The sequence below is a fragment of the Podarcis erhardii genome (assembly GCF_964252035.2).
Source record: "Podarcis erhardii genome assembly, chromosome: 12".
Lineage (NCBI taxonomy): Eukaryota > Metazoa > Chordata > Lepidosauria > Squamata > Lacertidae > Podarcis > Podarcis erhardii.
In genome coordinates this window covers 17,929,035-17,947,420 of record NC_138513.1, presented here as the reverse complement: position 1 = coordinate 17,947,420, position 18,386 = coordinate 17,929,035, and the positions used below count along the sequence as shown (strand labels likewise).

Genomic DNA, 18,386 nt, shown 5'->3' with positions numbered 1-18,386 from the left:
TAGTACATCTGCTCAGTTCTGGGAGAGAAAGCTGCCCGCATTTATGAAAGATGAACTGTAGGGAGGGGATGTGTGTTCATTACATAGAATCATAGAACTGTAGAGGTGGAAGGGACCACAAGTGTCATCTATTCCCACCCCCTGCAGTGGATGGATATTTTGCCCTAACATGGGGCTGAAACCCAAAATCCCGAGATTAATAGTCTCTACCGACTGAGCTATCCCATCCATAATGTGACTTGATCTAGTCTTCATGCAGACGTGGACCAGATCATAGTGTGTTGCATGGGAAAACATTTGCCGATTGGAGTTCGGATTTCTGCACTGGCGTTGACTTAGAGCATGCGTTCACACATGCATTCCCAAGTCTTTTCTTTCTTTCTTTCTCAAATGCTTAATATTTTTATTTAGATCCGACCTTTCCTGCAATGAATTTGAGGTGGTGTGTTTGGTTCTCTCCCCTCTTGTTTTATCCACAAAACAACCCTGTGAGGTAGCTTAGGCTGTAAGAGAGTGTGTATGGCTGGTCCAAGGTCACAAAGTGGCTGAATGGGGATTTGAACCCTAGTTGTCCACATCTCAGCCCAGCAAGTCCCCCGTCTTTACTTATCCACTGATTTGCACATACAGGGCTGTTTCTGAAGCACACAACCACTTTACTTGGGACAGGAGAAATCCCTGCTTCTTATTGGTAGAGAGAAAGTCGTGTGTCATAATTTACATGGCGTGGGTATGTAATTTTTCTGCTTATGTTCTTCTGCGCTGCAGTATGCTATACCTCTGAATTAAATCATAGTTTTCCTTCATCTTGCACCATACTCTTAAGAGGATCTTCGTTTCTACGATACAATAAAACAAATGTTTCAGATTTCTTATGGCATCCAAAACAACTGTTTAAAACACCCATAAATAAATAAATAAATAAAACTAATAAGCAAAAACAAACCCAAAACCAGATTAAAGTACATGCCAGCATTCTGCATATGTCAGTAGGCTTGCCTAAACAAAAAATGTTTTTAACAGGCACTTAAAAGAATTTCTTCTCATGCTGTGGTAGAAGGAAGTGCATACCTTCCAGATGCCCTGTGAAAAACAGGACATCCTGTTTCTTTGTGCAATATCTCGGTGGCCATTTTTGGTGCTGTGATCTTGTGTGCTCTCGCCCCGAGAAAGTGCTTTGGGGGGGGGGGGCTTGGCAAGAGCAAGGCTGGCTATGTGTCTCGCCCAGGAGCACACCCTGGAAGACATGTGTCCCGGTTTTGCATTGGAAATACGGTGGTACCTTGGGTTAAGAACTTAATTCGTTCTGGAGGTCCATTCTTAACCTGAAACTGTCCTTAACCTGAGGTACCACTTTAGCTAATGGGGCTTCCTGTTGCCGCCGTGCTGCTGCTGCGCAATTTCTGTTCTCATCCTGAAGCAAAGTTCTTAACCCAAGGTACTATTTCTGGGTTAGCGGAGTCTGTAACCTGAAGCGTCTGTAACCCGAGTTACCACTGTAGTTGGATGGTATGGAAGTGAGGGACAAGGAAAACTCTGATCCTAAGATGGTTGGATGGTGCCATGTATGCCTCTTTCCGGCAACTCGTACAACCGAGCTGGTGCCAAATGTATTGCTTTCCTTTCGACCACATCAGTGTGGCTGAGAGGGGTTTTTTGTTGTCTGGGCAGCCCAGGACCCCCATACACACTGCCCAGGTTTGCACCCCAAGGAGGCCACTTTGGTGCTGCTATCACAGCAGTTTGACTTCACCCCTGGAGGCATGCTCCATTGAGTTTAGGTGGCCTAATTCTAACCATAGATACCCAAAAGTAGGTCTCATTGGTTCCAGTGAGATTTCTTCCTAGTTGGTAAACTTGCAGCACTGGGTGCTGTGAGAAGAGGGCCCGAACTTCCCTTTGAGTGCCTTTTCAATCAAAGAGCGACTCCTGACATTTATAGACTTCCTCTCCTGTCATGGTTGTAGAGGGGTTAGCTGTGTGAGTCTTTTGCAGCAAACACAGCAAGAAATCCTCTTAAGGACAAATAGATTAATTCTGGCAGGAGCTTTCGTGGTTTAGACCTGGATGCATGAAGTGTTTGTCTCAGTGGGTTGACATACATACATACAGACACATGGATAAAGAGAGAGACAGTGTGAATAGCGAGGCCAAATGAAATGTAAGCACTCTAGCCTTTATGACATATCTGTGCAAAGCTCAAATGTGCACAAGATAAGCATGGCGACCATACACAACAGCCGTAATTGGAGGTAACACAATCTTCCTAGCTCTGCTGAGCAACCTTATTGTATTGCCAAGCAGCCAATTACTGCTGTTGTGCTTCTAGCTGAATCTAGCTGTTCTAGATGGAATCTACAGCAAGGAGAAAGATGATTTTCTACTGAGAGATTTTTGCATTCTGCAAGTGTTTCATGCCCTCCAACCATCAGTGTGGCATAGTACCTGGGCTGGTGTAGGGTTAGAGTGCTGGACTAGGACCTGGAAGGCCAGGGTTCAAATCCCCACTTCAGCCACAAAGCTCACTGGGTTACCTTGAGCCAATCGCTCACTCTCAGCTTAAACTACCTCATGCAGACCTTCCAAGTGTTGCTATTTTCCAAGAACAGTCCTGGCTTTACAGAAGCTGTCCCGGTTTCTGATTTAATCCCAGAATGTCCCTCTTTTCCTTAGGACGTCCCTATTTTCATCGGAGAAATGTTGAAAGGTATGCCTCATGGGGTTGTTGTGAGTATAAAATGTGGAGGAGATGTATGTCATATATAAATAATGTAATATAAAAAATAACTAATAATACGATAGGTCAGTGGTTCCCAAACTTATTTTCCCTCACAGATGACTTGAAAATTGCTGAGGGTCTCGGTGGACCTCTTAATGATTGTTCTGCCTGTTGTAGCAATTGTGATGCGCTGTGCTACATGCTAAACTATTTTTAATTGTATTTTCATTGCTTCTTTTATTTCTTATATTGTATTCCATAGCGTTGCAAGTTGCATGCTACAGATTTTAGATTGCAATGCAATAAAATACAATATAAGGAGCAAAAAAGGAAATAAAGCAATATAATATAATTAGAAATCAGAACGAACATTTAATGTGCACATGCTGCGGACCACATGAATGAAGCTTGCAGACCACTAGTGGCCCATGGACCACAGTTTGGGAGTCTTTGAATCCCACACCACTTAAAATTAACCTCCAGGTTTTAACAACCGCTGAAGGAACAAAGGGAACTGCCTTATGCTGCATCAGACCATAGGTATATTTTGCTCAATATTTCCTACACTGACTGGCAGTGTCTTTCCAGGGTTTTAGGCGGATGTCTCTCCCACCCCTACCTGGAGATTCCAGGGATTGAACTTGGGACCTTCTGCCTCTAAGGGGGCTGCTCCTTCCCTGAGCTATGGTCCTTCCCCCTGTGTTTCATTTAGCACTGGCTCCTCTGTCTCACCTTTCTCCCAAATGATGCAACCTGCCCTGCAACACGGGGTTTGTAGTAACAGGCTTGTCTTTCTGTCCTCTTGTATGGATTGCTCTGATTTAATGAATTTGAATTGCTCTAGACACTTGAACATGCTATAGTTTATTCTCAGCCTGGGATAGCTCAGCTGGTAGAGCCCCAGACTCTTAATCTCAAGGCCAGGGGTTCAAGCCCCACATTGGGCAAAAGATACGTGAATTGCAGGGGGTTGGACTGCATGACCCTTGTGGTCCCTTTCAACTCAGAATTCTATGATTCTGTGATCAGTGTGCATAGCTGCAACATATCTGTTGATGGGCTTTCAAACTACTAAGTTTGTAGTACTTCATGCTAGCATTGTAAATAATGAAAACAATGATGATGATAGACATTGGGGAGCTAGCTTTCTGTGGGCAAAATGTGCTATACGAATGTCAGATGGTCTTCAATTACCTTTGTTGGTTCGTTTTGAATACCGAATTCTGAAAAGCGCCACTGCCAGTCTCAGTGAATATCAGGCTGATCTAATGATGCTGACAAGCCAAATTGTACTTATCGTGCATTTAACGTCTTATGTCCTGATCAAACATCTGGACAGCACAGTTAATACGGCGCCTGCTTAGTAGGTTAATAGATAATTCATTTTTAGGTTTTTAATTCTATTTGGTCATGGAGGTTTCAAGATAAGCTGTGATGCATTATTATTATTATTATTTCTTCTCTCAAAAGTAAAAAAAGAATAACAGTGCAAGGTAAAAATCTCAATATAAGCTCAAATAAATCCACTACCCATCCTGAGCAAACTGCATCCGCCACTAAATATTTTCCTATTTCACCTCCTTTGGCTACTTCTGCCCACTGTGTTTTACATCCAATATTCTGTTGAATACCCAGCCTCCTTCATGTACTAAAGTAGTACCCCTCTGTTTGTTTCTGATGCTACTGTCTCTCTACCTTGTTCCTGATCCTCCCTCTCTAATTTAAGCTCCTCAATTCCCACTCCCTTTAAATACACTGAAGGAAGTAATCTTCAAATACGTGAACAGGCTTTTTGGGCCGTGTATGTGTTACTGGCTTAAAACGCAGTGAGGTTGTTCTTTTCTTTTGGCTGCGTTTCAAAACTGTGTTTGTACATGGTTGTACAGATCAGCACGGTTTTCTGTGTATCTTAAGCTGCCTGCTGTATGTCCACACCAGGAAGCAGGGATGTATTCAGCCAATGAGCAGGTCTTGATTGGGATCAAAACTGGTTTGGTGCATCAGAATGCAGTATTTCACAAGAAACAACAGGGTGGATGTGGATTGGGGTTGTTGTCACGTGCGCACGGCTTCCCAACCCAGTGGTGGGGAGAGCACTAGATGTAGAGTAAATGGGAGTGTGTAAACAGCCTTACTCTGTTGCTTCAGAAGCCTAGGGATTGATTAAATCGGCTTCATATACAGGAGAATAGGAGAAATATGCTATTACTAATTCGACAATGGAGTCAATTACCTAGAGCAGGGGTAGCCAACATGGTGCCGTCCAGTTGATGTTGTACTATAGTTCCCATCAGCCTCAGCAAAAATGGCCAATGGTCAGGTATGGTGAGAGTTGTAGCCCAGTTGGAGAGCCCCATGTTGGCTGTCCCTGACCTAGAGGGGTGCCCGGCCCTTCCTTACTGGAGGTTTTCAGCCACCTGCCAGCAATGCTCTACTGATGGATTTCCAGCATTGAGCCGGGGGTTTAGTGGCCCACTTCCAGGAGTCACCTGGAGCAGCTGAAATTCTCCACACCTGTTCCTCAGATTTGCCATCATTTCTTGGCTCCTGGTCCTGTGCCTTCACAGTCGCAACTTGAACTGCAGATATTACCAAACGTTTCTTACCATGAGAAGCCTCAAATCATTCTTGATATTTTTATTTATTAAATTTGTATATCACCCTTCACCCAAAGATCCCAGGTTCACAACAGGAAAACAAAAACAAAAACCAGGACATAAAATATTTAATAAAACAAAAAACCCCCACAAATAACCCCCCTCCCCCTTCATCTCAGGGTAGTTCACAAATGAAATTCTACCTAACTGCATGAAAATGTCCCTGGTCTTCCTGACCTTAGAAATGTGTAATTTGTGGGTTATGTTATGTTTAAGCGCTGTAGTGTCCTCCATTTCTGGGCCAAAGAAATTCTCGTTGCAGCCAGCATCCATGTCAAAAGTTCCTTAGTTTGGTAAAATTGCTGTTGGATCATCCCACAAGTTCAAAAGGGCAACCTGCGGGGAGGCTTGGATGGGACATTTAACATTTTTAAAAATATTTCTCCGAAAACATTGGTCCAAAATTCAGATGCCAGAAGTATCTGAGTTGTATTCAAGGGCAGCCCTGTATTGAGCAGGGAGTTATGAAAGCATGAGTCAGCATTGAAAAATCTTCTCTATTGAAGAAGGGATGAGTCTACACAATAAACACAGAAGATAAAAAGCACTTCTGGCCCCCACAGCAAAACTGTTTATTGAAAAGCAGGTCAAGCAGGACTCTTAGACTCTGTACCTGTAGTTGGTTAAGTAATTCTAAGCCTTCCGATTCAATCAAGAACATTCTGCAAAGGGAGCCAATTCCACAAATGGCTCATAAATCTAATTGACTAATATTGGATTGCATCCAGTGTTTGTCATACGCAGAGTAGGTAGGCCCACTGAAATCAATGGGTACGAGGAGTCCTGTGGATAGCTCAGTTGGTAAAGCATGACTATGCTACCACTCAGTGGATTTGTAACTGGCTGACTGACCGAACCCAAAGGGTGCTCATCAATGGTTCCTCTTCATCCTGGAGAAGAGTGACTAGTGGGGTGCCACAGGGTTCTGTCTTGGGCCCGGTCTTATTCAACATCTTTATCAACGACTTGGATGATGGACTCAAGGGCATCCTGATCAAATTTGCAGATGACACCAAACTAGGAGGGGTGGCTAACACCCCAGAGGACAGGATCACACTTCAAAATGACCTCGACAGATTAGAGAACTGGGCCAAAACAAACAAGATGAATTTTAACAGGGAGAAATGTAAAGTATTGCACTTGGGCAAAAAAAATGAGAGGCACAAATACAAGATGGGTGACACCTGGCTTGAGAGCAGTACATGTGCAAAGGATCTAGGAGTCTTGGTTGACCACAAGCTTGACATGAGCCAACAGTGTGATGCGGCAGCTAAAAAAGCCAATGCAATTCTGGGCTGCATCAATAGGAGTATAGCATCTAGATCAAGGGAAGTAATAGTGCCACTGTATTCTGCTCTGGTCAGACCTCACCTGGAGTACTGTGTCCAGTTCTGGGCACCACAGTTCAAGAAGGACACTGACAAACTGGAACGTGTCCAGAGGAGGGCAACCAAAATGGTCAAAGGCCTGGAAACGATGCCTTATGAGGAACGGCTAAGGGAGCTGGGCATGTTTAGCCTGGAGAAGAGGAGGTTAAGGGGTGATATGATAGCCATGTTCAAATATATAAAAGGATGTCACATAGAGGAGGGAGAAAGTTTGTTTTCTGCTGCTCCAGAGAAGCGGACACGGAGCAATGGTTCCAAACTACAAGAAAGAAGATTCCACCTAAACATTAGGAAGAACTTCCTGACAGTAAGAGCTGTTCGACAGTGGAATTTGCTGCCAAGGAGTGTGGTGGAGTCTCCTTCTTTGGAGGTCTTTAAGCAGACGCTTGACAATCATATGTCAGGAGTGCTCTGATAGTGTTTCCTGCTTGGCAGGGGGTTGGACTCGATGGCCCTTGTGGTCTCTTCCAACTCCATGATTCTATGATTCTATGAGATTCGTAATCTCAGGGTTGTGGGTTTGAGCCCAACATTGGGCAAAAGATTCCTACATTGCAGGGGGTTGTACTAGATCACCCCCGTGGTCCCTTCCAACTCTACAATTCTATGATTCTATGACTAACCAAAGTCCATTGATTTCAGTGGGTCTGTTCAGAGGAGATCTTAGCTGAATACAACTCCTATTAGAGTACTGTGAAAATTGTGAAATCTGCTTGATGCAATTCTTTATGTGATACTGGCAGCTATTGACAATGGCGGAAACAAAACGAATGGCTCTCTTCCAGCTTAACATCTCATGTCAAGCAACACATGAGCTGATGATGATTCAGAGAAGGCTTAAGAGCCGACTGGGAGCTTGTTGTGATGTTGTTTTCAGACTGTAATGGAGAGACTGAATAGGTTAGACTGGGCCAACATCTGTGGGATGGGTAGGAGTACACAAGCTTTTGAAATGAAGAATTGCACAAAACATAAAGCATTTGCAGCTATCCACTAATGTGTAACAGCCCACTAAAAAGGTATCCTTTTTACTCATGGTACTAATAACCAGAGCAAGTTTGGCACTCGTTATCAGAACCAACTTAGTGAGATGATTAGTGTGTATGGATTTAACAGTGCTTAGCTGAATTTTTTTTAGGTGCTATTTTGTTAATGTTGTTAACATCGCTTTATAGAAATGCTACATTGATTTGTTAATCATATTATATGACCCATGCTGTAAATGTCTTGTTTAGCTTATTTTCTGGTTGCTGTTTTGTTACTAGTGTTTTATAGATTGCAGTTGTTTTATTCATGCTTTGTTAATTATCTTATATGATTTATGCTGTATTTATGATGTTCTGCTGTTATTTACTGTTTGTTAGTATCCTAGAAATACAGTACATCAAATCAAATAACCATAGCTTTTCATAAATGCAGTTAAGATTCAGCACTACATTCCCACCATTTTTAACAGTGAAAGGAAAATGTTGTGTTGAATCTATGTGAATTAATGGCATTTCTTATTCTTCTTCCAGGGGTGTTGTGAAAGTGGACATAAACTTACAAAAAGTGGACATTGACCAATGTTCAAATGAGGGCTGGTTTTCAGGAACTCACACATGCCACTTAAATAGCTCCGAGGTAAGGAAACGTACCTTAATCTCAATGAATGATGTATTCTACAATGTTTCGCTTTGATTTCCACATTGCAAGACTTAACCTTATTTTCCTGCTTTTTAAATGGGAATAAGCTTCCCACACAAGATGGACCGTACAAGCTTTCAATGGCAGCGAACTGTAGAACAAGGTAACTTTGTGGTTGGCAACTGCTGTTCCTTCATCCAAGCCATAGAAGGCTCTTGTAATAAATGGGCTGAAGTTTCTATTTTGGGCTTATGTCTAGTAATCACTTTTAAATGCATGGACACAAATATATGTGTATTCACACCCACCCACACGCTTCATGTACAGCCAGACTTGTGGTCCTTTATTTCAGTGCTAAACATACAAGGAAATGCACATAAAAAAACCCCAACAACATGCGTAGGGAAATAATAGCTTGGTTTGAATGTAACGCTAAGCCAAACTACGGCTTAGTGAGAACAAGCAAGTGCACTGGTACACATTGGGAAAATTGTGGCTACTTTGCTCCTCGCATACTCTTGCTGATGCTCTATCAGGAGCTAAGTCATGATTTGGCTTAGTGTTATGTGTGAACCCAGGCTTGTGTTGTTTTAAGCAAACCTCGTAATCGAGGTTTCTTCTTGGCTTACTGGTCGTGGTTTGTTGGGGGAGACAAACCATGAGCTCAGATTTGCATGTAATGCTGAGACAAACCATGGTTTAGCTCCTGGTAGCAGTGCATTTAATTGCATGATTATATACATATTTGATCAGAACTAAACCCTCATTCAATGAGATTTTCTCCCCTGGGGCCAACATGGTACCTCCAGATGTCGATGGACTGCAACCTCCATCATCCCTGACCATTTACTACCAGGCGTAGGCTGCTGGGAGATGTGTTTAGACAACATCTGGGGTGGTACCTTGCTGACTCCTCCTGATCTGCGGGATTCTAACCATGTGCCTGGGTTGGACCTTGAATGTAGGAGGCATGTATTTAAGTTACGACTTTGGGTGTGTGACTGGTTTTCAGAAGTGTGCTTGTAGTGTGTGGCCTGATTCTGCTTACTTGGAAGTAGACATTGTGTTCAAGAGTACTCCCCTCCTAAGCAAGAGTGTAGCATATTCAGTGGTATTCAGCCTCTTTGGACTGGTAGGGTGGAAGACAGGGAGATCGACAGTAGGTGGCGCTAGAGCCAGTGACAGGCAGAGCCAACAAATTCTAGTGTTGTCCCCATCCTCCTCCCTACCAGGTTCTACAGTGGCAACACTGAGAGTGATGAGGATGAAGCTGACAGCCAGGGCCACGCTCTGAACTTGCTGTTAAGTAAGAAGGCAGGAAAGTGAGGGCTGGCTGAGGGCAGTGCCTCATTTGCTCAAATGGATCAACCGCCACTGGGAGTACCGTATTTTTCGCTCCATAATATGAACTTTTTTCCTCCTAAAAAGTAAGGGGAAATGTCTGTGCGTCTTATGGAGAAAATGTGTGGTCAATCACTGGCTCCCTTTCCAGTCCCACCCCCTTGCCCAGGCCTCCATTGTTGAATGTTCGCCAGACTGAGACTGTTTGTTTCCCCAGTGACATGTGACTGGCTGATTAGATTATCTGTCTTGAAACTGTAGAAACTGAAGAACTGTGAGTTGAACCCCATAAAAACAGGATTTCCCCCCTTTGCAAAACTTTGAGTTGATCCTCAAAAAAAAACAACGGGGCTTCCTCCCCTAAAAACTAGGTGCGTCTTATGGTCAGGTGCGTCTTATGGAGCAAAAATTCGGTATTTCAGCTGTAGAAAAGAAAGACCAGGAGGGAGGTGTCCATAACATAGCAGAATGACGAAAGAACAGCAAGGCAAATTCTGTGGGGAAGGTCCTTAGCATCTGCTTTGCACCAGAAGGTCCCAGGTTCAATCCCTAGCATCTCCAGGTAGGGCCGGGAGGGACCCTTCCTGAAATCCTGGGGAGATTCTCCCAGTGTAGTCAATCCCGTGCTATCAAGCCAACTCAGTATAAGGCAGCTTCCTATGCTCTTTGACCCTGATCAGTCACTTATCAACCATTTGCTGTAACTCTTTGCTTTGGCTAGCTGCACATGAAGGAGTTTGGGTTCATGTAAGGATCAGCATCTTTCAGAGACTTCCAAGATCCTGCCTCCTATTTTGGTTTTAAGAAAAACAACAACTAAGCAAAAGCCTGTTACTTGTGAACGATCCGAAGGCTATAAATAGCTGTAATTATCTTCCGCATACAGCCTGAGTGATGGAGAACATAAGAAACACAATTAATTATAGCAGAAACAAATCAACCCTGTCATCCTGGTCATGGCCACCGTTTGCCCTTCTCATCCTGCATACCGTGGTACCTCGGGTTAAGTACTTAATTCGTTCCGGAGGTCCGTACTTAACCTGAAACTGTTCTTAACCTGAAGCACCACTTTAGCTAATGGGGCCTCTTGCTGCCGCTGCGCCGCTGGAGCACGATTTCTGTTCTCATCCTGAAGCAAAGTTCTTAACCTGAAGCACTATTTCGGAGTTAGCGGAGTGTGTAACCTGAACCGTATGTAACCCAAGGTTCCACTGTATTTGTAAATATAGTGAATATTGCAAAAAAATTCCACATGTCTCTGGTGATTTACACCGGTCAGAATCTAGGTGACATTGTCCAGTACTCAGCTCTGTGGTGGGGGGCCAGGGCCCTCCAGACCCAATATATTTTATAGTGGTCTCCTTAAATACTTTTTTAAGGGGGGTACGGGAGGCGTGATTTGTATACAGTTGAGGGGAGTCAGGCAGTTGGAGCTTGTGAGTCTTACTAAGTCCTTTCAAGCTTTTCCTCCGTACTTGGATTGTTGCCATTCCCAAGGGCATTCTCAGTGCTTGGAAGCAGGGAGTTTGCAATGACACTGTGACAATATTATTATTATTAATTTTTATTTGATATTAAATTTGTATACCTTTATCCAAATATCACAGGTTGGGTCACGACATAAAAATACAAAACGGGAACACAAAATACACAATAAAACGAAAGCAAACCAATAACTCCCCTCCCCCCCCACAAATATATTTAAAAGACCATAGAATAGTCAATCCCTTTCACGAACTGCAGAAAAGGGTTTCTTTTGACTTTCTCATTTCCCTAGAGTTGGCCTCTGTCAGGGGATGCCTTTGCCAGGGGAAAAGATAAGAGGTGGTAAACTTTAAAAATGTGATGCCAAAATGAAATCCCTCTCCTGGAGCTAACATTTAGATTTGTGCCTGGAATTCCATTCGGGAGCATCTGAAGAGTGAATCTGCGGTTGGCTCTTAATTGTTTTGCGTGCAGAATAAATTCCAGTGCAGGTCTGCTGCTTGAGTTGTTTTTAGATCTCAGGAGCATGATGGAAAGCATGACAGGATGTAAGAAAGCAGGAGATCATGAATGATGCATAAGGATGTCTGCAGTTCCTGAGCATTTCACCCTTAAAACTAGAACTCAGCTTTGTTTATTTCTCTGGGCCAAGCTAGATTGCAGTTGCCTTTTTTTAAGGTGCTTTTTTTGCATACTTGAATGGTGTGACCAAGTGGATGTTATAAAACAGATTAAAACACCTTTAATGAGGTAGGAAGGGATGCGGGTGGTGCTGTGGGTTAAACCACAGAGCCTAGGACTTGCCAATCAGAAGGTCGGCGGTTCGAATCCCTGCTCGGTCCCTGCTCCTGCCAACCTAGCAGTTCGAAAGCACGTCAAAGTGCAAGTAGATAAATAGGTACTGCTCCAGCGGGAAGGTAAACGGCGTTTCTGTGCGCTGCTCTGGTTCGCCAGAAGCGGCTTAGTCATGCTGGTCACATGACCCGGAAGCTGTACGCCGGCTCCCTCGGCCAATAAAGCGAGATGAGCGCCGCAACCCCAGAGTCGGCCACGACTGGACCTAATGGTCAGGGGTCCCTTTACTTTAATGAGGTAGGATCTATCTGAAGCATAGCAAAAGCTGGGACCCAGGTCAGTTTGCAGTGCTGGGTGGGGGAACTTGGGGAGTAAGGATCAGTTTAACTTCTCTTGCAGCCAAACCAGGCATGGCACCACTCAAGCAATTTGCCATGGCATGAATGGTTTTTAAAGTAAATAGCAGCCACTTGGGGCTGGGGCTGTAGCCCTCCAGGTGATGATGGACTACAGCCCACCTTTATCCCTGAGCATCAGCCCTGCTGTCTGGAGCTGATGGGAGTTGAAGCTTAGCAGCCTCCAGGTGTGTGTGTGTGTGTGTGTGTGTGTGTGTCACAGGCTCCCTATTGCTTCCATTGGAGGAGGAGATCTAGGCAACTCCCTCTTACAGACTGGGTTAACGATGAGAGGGGCTCGGAATTAAAAACAAAACAAAACAGAGAATTCTTGCTTCATTGGCGAGGCTGAATCCAGAACATTTTCCACCCTCTCTCACCTTTTCTTCTGCTTTTATCTTAAGGTTGTGAGCTCAAAGTGTTTAGCACTCAAAGAGTCCACCTCCACTAGAATAATAGAACCACAGAATTGTAGAGTTGGAAGGGACCCAAGTGGTCATCTAGTTCAAACACCTGCAATACAGAAATCTCAGTTAAAGCACCCATGACAGATGTCCATCCAACCTCTGCTTCAAAGCCTCCAAGGAAGGAGAGTCCTCCACCTCCAAAAGGAGTCTGTTCCACTGTCAAACAACTCTGTCAAAAAGTTTTTTCTGGTGTTTAGCTGGAATCTCCTTTCTTGTAACTTGAAGCCATTGGTTCAAGTCCTACCCTCCACAAGAGGAGAAAACAAGCTTGTTCCATCTTCCGTACGACACCCCTTGAGATATCTGAAGATGGCTATCATATCTCCTCTCAGCCTCCTCTTTTCCAGTAGTTAAAATGCCATTATTATGATTATTTTGCTATTATGCTTTGTATTATGTTTTTATTATTATGCTGCATAGACTATGTTCTTAATGTTGTACACCGCCCTGGGGTCTTTGGATAAATGGTGGTATATAAATTGAATTAAGAAAAACAACAACAAAGTAGTGCTTCCTTTCTTCCATTATTTAGGAACTGGGTTGCTGCAAATTCTAGAGGAACTCTCAATAGGAATCTTGCATTGGTACCTTAGGAATGGATGTTTCACCTGGAAGTAGCCTTTAACCAGGTGTGAGGAAGCTTTGGCCCTTCAGAAGCTGCTGAACTACAACTCCCATCATCCCTGGCCAGTGGTCATGGTTGCTGGGGCTGATGAGTGTTGTAGTTCAGCAACATCTGGAAGGCCCAAGGTTCCCCACAGTTTTCATTGGCCTGGTGGTGCTCTCCACATGTTTTGGAGTCGAATGATCTGGGGGGTGATGGGAATTGTAGCCCAAAGCATCTAGAGGGCACCAGGTTGGAGCAGGCTCCTTTTAACTGCTTAACAGAAACTTGACATTGCTTAAGCCTGGCCAGCTACCAGCTTTCTAAAATGAAAGGACACGAGTAAATAGGAATAATGGCATGAAAAACGTACTGGAAACAGCAAGGATTTGACATTTAGTTTGCTTAATGAATGGTGGTGTAGCCAGTATTCTGCTCACATTTGGGACTGCCTTATGAAAGGCAGATCGAGGGTGCCAAGGGGCTAGGTTTCTATTTACACTCTTTTCAGAAAGAGCAAAACGAGAATAAGTAGGTCATGGTGACGGGAAGATTTTGTGTGTTGCAGCTCTGGAGAATGTACTGCATGCTGAAGAGAGAAGAGCAGCTCAACTGATAAAGAGGGATGGAGCATTTCACACAAGAAGAACAGTGTACATTAGGGCTTTTTTTTCCCTTTCATTTAGAAGGAATGATTACTTTAAAGGTACGGTAGAGATTTACCAAATGGCATGGAAGGATTAAGTAGAGACAAGTTATTTCTTGCAAAACATTTGAAGTTTGGCTCATCCATAGGAATTGATGAGCAGTAGTGACAGGACCCTTTCAAACCATGCACAACTCTCAGTCCAAGTGCCAAGTTAGACATGGAGCAATTCACACAATTAGCAAGTGCGTGGATGATTTTTAAATATGCAAATAGCAAGCATGGGGGGGGGGCTGATCTAAACTTGGACTTTGATGAGGTAGGGCAGAAAGGAGTGTTACATCTTTTGCCCACCACACCTGCTATTTGCACTGGAAGGCAAACTCCCATTTGCACCTGTAGAAGCCTATTTTCCAGCACTAATAGCAGATACAATGTACGTGATCTGGATTGTGACCCCAGTGGGACCCCCCATTAGGGGATTCTACCTGTTATTTGTGCCAGAAGGAAAGCTGCCATTGGTGCCAATGGGAGTTTTCCTTTCTGTGCAAATAGCAGACACAAAGAACTGGGGTGGGGGACAACGATACAGATCTGGATTGGGACCACAGTGGGAGGCAAAGGGTTAAACCTCTGTATCTTCACCAGGTCCCTGACCAAACTGGGGCTACCTCAGCAGATTTACTTAAACACAAACACGCATGAACCCACGCAATCACACACCCAACAGTTGAGAATAAATGGTTTCACACCTGATTTGGCTCTGAGAGCTGGTGTACTGCAACGAATGGAGTTCTGGGCTCAGATCAGGGAGGTCTCGGCTCAAGTCCTAAAGCTCTGTATAAACATTTCCTTATACTCATATTCATCTAATAGATTCAGCTTGCATTTAAAGGTGAACCTCGGTAGGTGGCACTTTTGAAACAATACGCAAGCTGAAACACACCTGTCCTTCAAAATTCACGTCTCTTCATTTTGCTGTGCTGTTTTCCAGCCAAGTAATGGGTACAAAGTCATTGTTAGTGGCCCCCTATGGTTTGAAGGTGTGGCTTGTATCTACCATAAGCTGAGCATTCAGTATTGTGGGCCAAATTTTATGGAGCTTCCTTTCAGTTGAGGTCAGATGGGCTCCCTCATTGTTGAACTTCTAGCACCTACTCAAGACTTTTTCCTTTTCTTTTTTGGGTTTTGTTATGATTTCAGTACGGGCTTTAGCTGAATTCTGATTTTTATACTTTAAATTAATTTTTATCTTCCTTGTACTGAGCTTCTGTATGTCACAGACCTTAAGCTTTATATAAATTGCCGAAATGATAATGATAGATTAGAAGGCGGCATGCAGGGGGCGACAGGAGACTCCAGAGGGAATAGCAAATTGGCAAAAAATAAAATAAAATGGCTCCCTTCTTTTAGTTTTGCCTGAGATAGCTGCTGGATTCAAAGCTCTTCTGTCAATGCACCAAATGGATTCTGCCTAACAATAGTTGTTGTTGTTTAGTTGTTTAGTCATGTCCGACTCTTCGTGACCCCATGGACCAGAGCACGCCAGGCACTCCTGTCTTCCACTGCCTCCCGCAGTTTGGTCAGACTCATGTTTGTAGCTTTGAGAACACTGTCCAACCATCTTGTCCTCTGTCGTCCGCTTCTTCTTGTGCCCTCAATCTTTCCCAACATCAGGGTCTTTTCCAGGGAGTCGAGTCTTTTCATGAGGTGGCCAAAGTATTGGAGCCTCAGCTTCACGATCTGTCCTTCCAGTGAGCACTCAGGGCTGATTTCCTTAAGAATGGACACGTTTGATCTTCTTGCAGTCCATGGGTCTCTCAAGAGTCTCCTCCAGCACCATAATTCAAAAGCATCAATTCTTCAGCGATCAGCCTTCTTTATGGTCCAGCTTTCACTTCCATACATCACTACTGGGAAAACCATAGCTTTTACTATACGGACCTTTGTTGGCAAGGCGATGTCTCCACTTTTTAAGATGCTGTCTAGCTAACAATAGTATATTTATTCAATTTCTAACCCTCCTTTTTCTCCAAGGAGCTGTCCACAACAACCCTGTGAGATAGGTTAGGCTGTAAGGTAGTGAGTGGCTCAAGGCTGCCCAGTGAGCTTCATGGCAGAATGGGGATTTGAACCCTGGTCTTCCAGGTCCTAGTCCGACACTCTAACCACTACACCACATCTCCAGCCCACTGCGTCCAATCTTAAAGAGCAGTTTGGATCTGTCCTTTTTAATTGTCTCATTGCACCGTTTTGAATTGCGCATGGCTCTTTGTCTCAGGTTGTTGGCGAAGCACCCCAGATGATAAGCTATACTTAGCAAGTGTGATAGTGACTCATTAAAGTTTGAGCCTTAAGTTATTTGTGAGAGCACAATAATGCAGGTGGAAAATATAGGTGTTGTGACGTGAAATAAATAAATAGAACTGCGCGCCACCTTCTGTTCTTTCTTAATTTGGGCAGTGAAATTCTGTATATTAAAAAGCTGTCATATTCCCTTTTTGCACACAAATGGATTAACATCTTCTACTATGGGTGAGTCTTAAGTTGAACAAAATGTATGATGTGGCAATACACCCTCTAAGGGCTAAGAAGAATTCATGCACCTGATGCCTCCGTCATAATGAGTAATAGGATAGTAAGAAAAATGAGTTCTCTTAGGAAACCTGACAGCTTAAATTAGGTCCCAGGAGCGCAATATCCATCTTGAAATGCCACCAACCCTTGGGAAGCAGAAGAAATACAAAGGCTAGCCAAATGAATATTTTGTTGCTGTTGGCCTGTGTGTGTGTATTAATGCAATCCTTTTACTCTAACTTCTGATGGTGCTGGCCTATTGCCAGTGTTTCATCTCAAACTGTAATATCAGAATTTTATGCTAGATGTCATTAGAGAGAGAAAAGAAAGAAAGTAAATTGAGTCTCCTGGGAGATTCTCTGCAAGCAATATAGGGTTTGATCTCTAGCTATACTATCAAAATACTATTTTTTCCATACCACATGCCTTAAAAAGAAGAGTTGTAGTGGCATACAACCTGATCTTAGGATATGAATTGGGAGTACCACCTCTCCGTAGCAGAACTATTCTTATTCTTGATACAGGGTGGGGGAAGAGCTTTAATTTAAGACATTAATATGCCACTTAACTAAGAGATGTGGGTGGTGCTGTGGGTTAAACTACAGAGCCTAGGACATAAGGTCAGTGGTTTGAATCCCCGCGACGGGGTGAGCTCCTGTTGCTCGGTCCCTGCTCTTGCCAACCTAGCAGTTCGAAAGCACGTCAAAGCACAAGTAGATAAATAGGTACCTCTCTGGCGGGAAGGTAAACGGCGTTTCCGTGCGCTGCTCTGGTTCCCCAGAAGCGGCTTAGTCATGCTGGCCACATGACCCGGAAGCTGTACGCCGGCTCCCCCGGCCAATAAAGCAAGATGAGCGCCGCAACCCCAGAGTTGGCCACGACTGGACCTAATGGTCCGGGGTCCCTTTACCTTTAAGCCACTTAACTATCCACATTTCTATGCAGCATTCCAATTTCAGTGTCTGTATATATTGGGTGCATAATTGCACACTGTCAAACAATGCTCCTGTTCTGTCCCTTTTCCTATGCAGTCATACACCTGGCCAGCAATTTGCTTTACCCCCCAAGAAGTGCTACATGGAAATGATCTCAGGTGTCTTGAGTAGGTCTGCATTAAGCCAATTTAGAAAAGGAAAGGAAAAAAGGACGAGTTCAGTCTCCAGGAAGATTTCCTCCATTCGTACAAACAGTATAGGAAAGGAGGTGGTTGTATGTGTCTTTTGTAAGCTACAGGGTTGATCATTAGATATGATAAAAAAGTAAATTCTAATCCAGTGGGAGGGGCAGTTTGTGTTGCTTAGCTTGAGTTCATGTAGATGACAAGGAAGGGGGAAGATACGAAAGGGCGTGTTGAGAGAGAAATAGAGAGAGAAAGGGGGTTGGAGAGAGTGAGCAAGGGGGGGTGTGACCTGTTTGATGTAATGTTCTTTCAGCCCTGGTGCTCTTGAAGGTAGCTGTCTGCATCAGACAGACAGACAGACAGACAGACATCTGGAATTACAAGGATGAGATCCAGGCTCGCTGATAGATGGTGCAGCTCCCACTAACAGTTCACATAGATTTGGAGGCTGGCAAACAGGAGGCTTGCTGATAGCTTTAGTAAAGCCATTCAGAATTTGCTAACAATGAGTCAGTCGCTTTCTTTGATTGCCAGGTGGTTGTTAGGTGATGCTGGGGTAGAAATGG

The 18,386-nt window shown here is 43.8% G+C and overlaps 1 protein-coding gene across 1 annotated transcript in view; it reads left to right on the top strand.

The window, feature by feature from the left end:
* GPR158 (G protein-coupled receptor 158) overlaps window positions 1-18,386 on the top strand; it is a 124,807-nt gene that overhangs the window by 9,907 nt on the left and 96,514 nt on the right. The window contains exon 2 of the mRNA XM_081834217.1: window positions 8,282-8,387. Within this exon, the coding sequence (XP_081690343.1) occupies window positions 8,282-8,387 (106 nt within the window). The remainder of the gene's footprint in view (window positions 1-8,281; window positions 8,388-18,386) is intronic.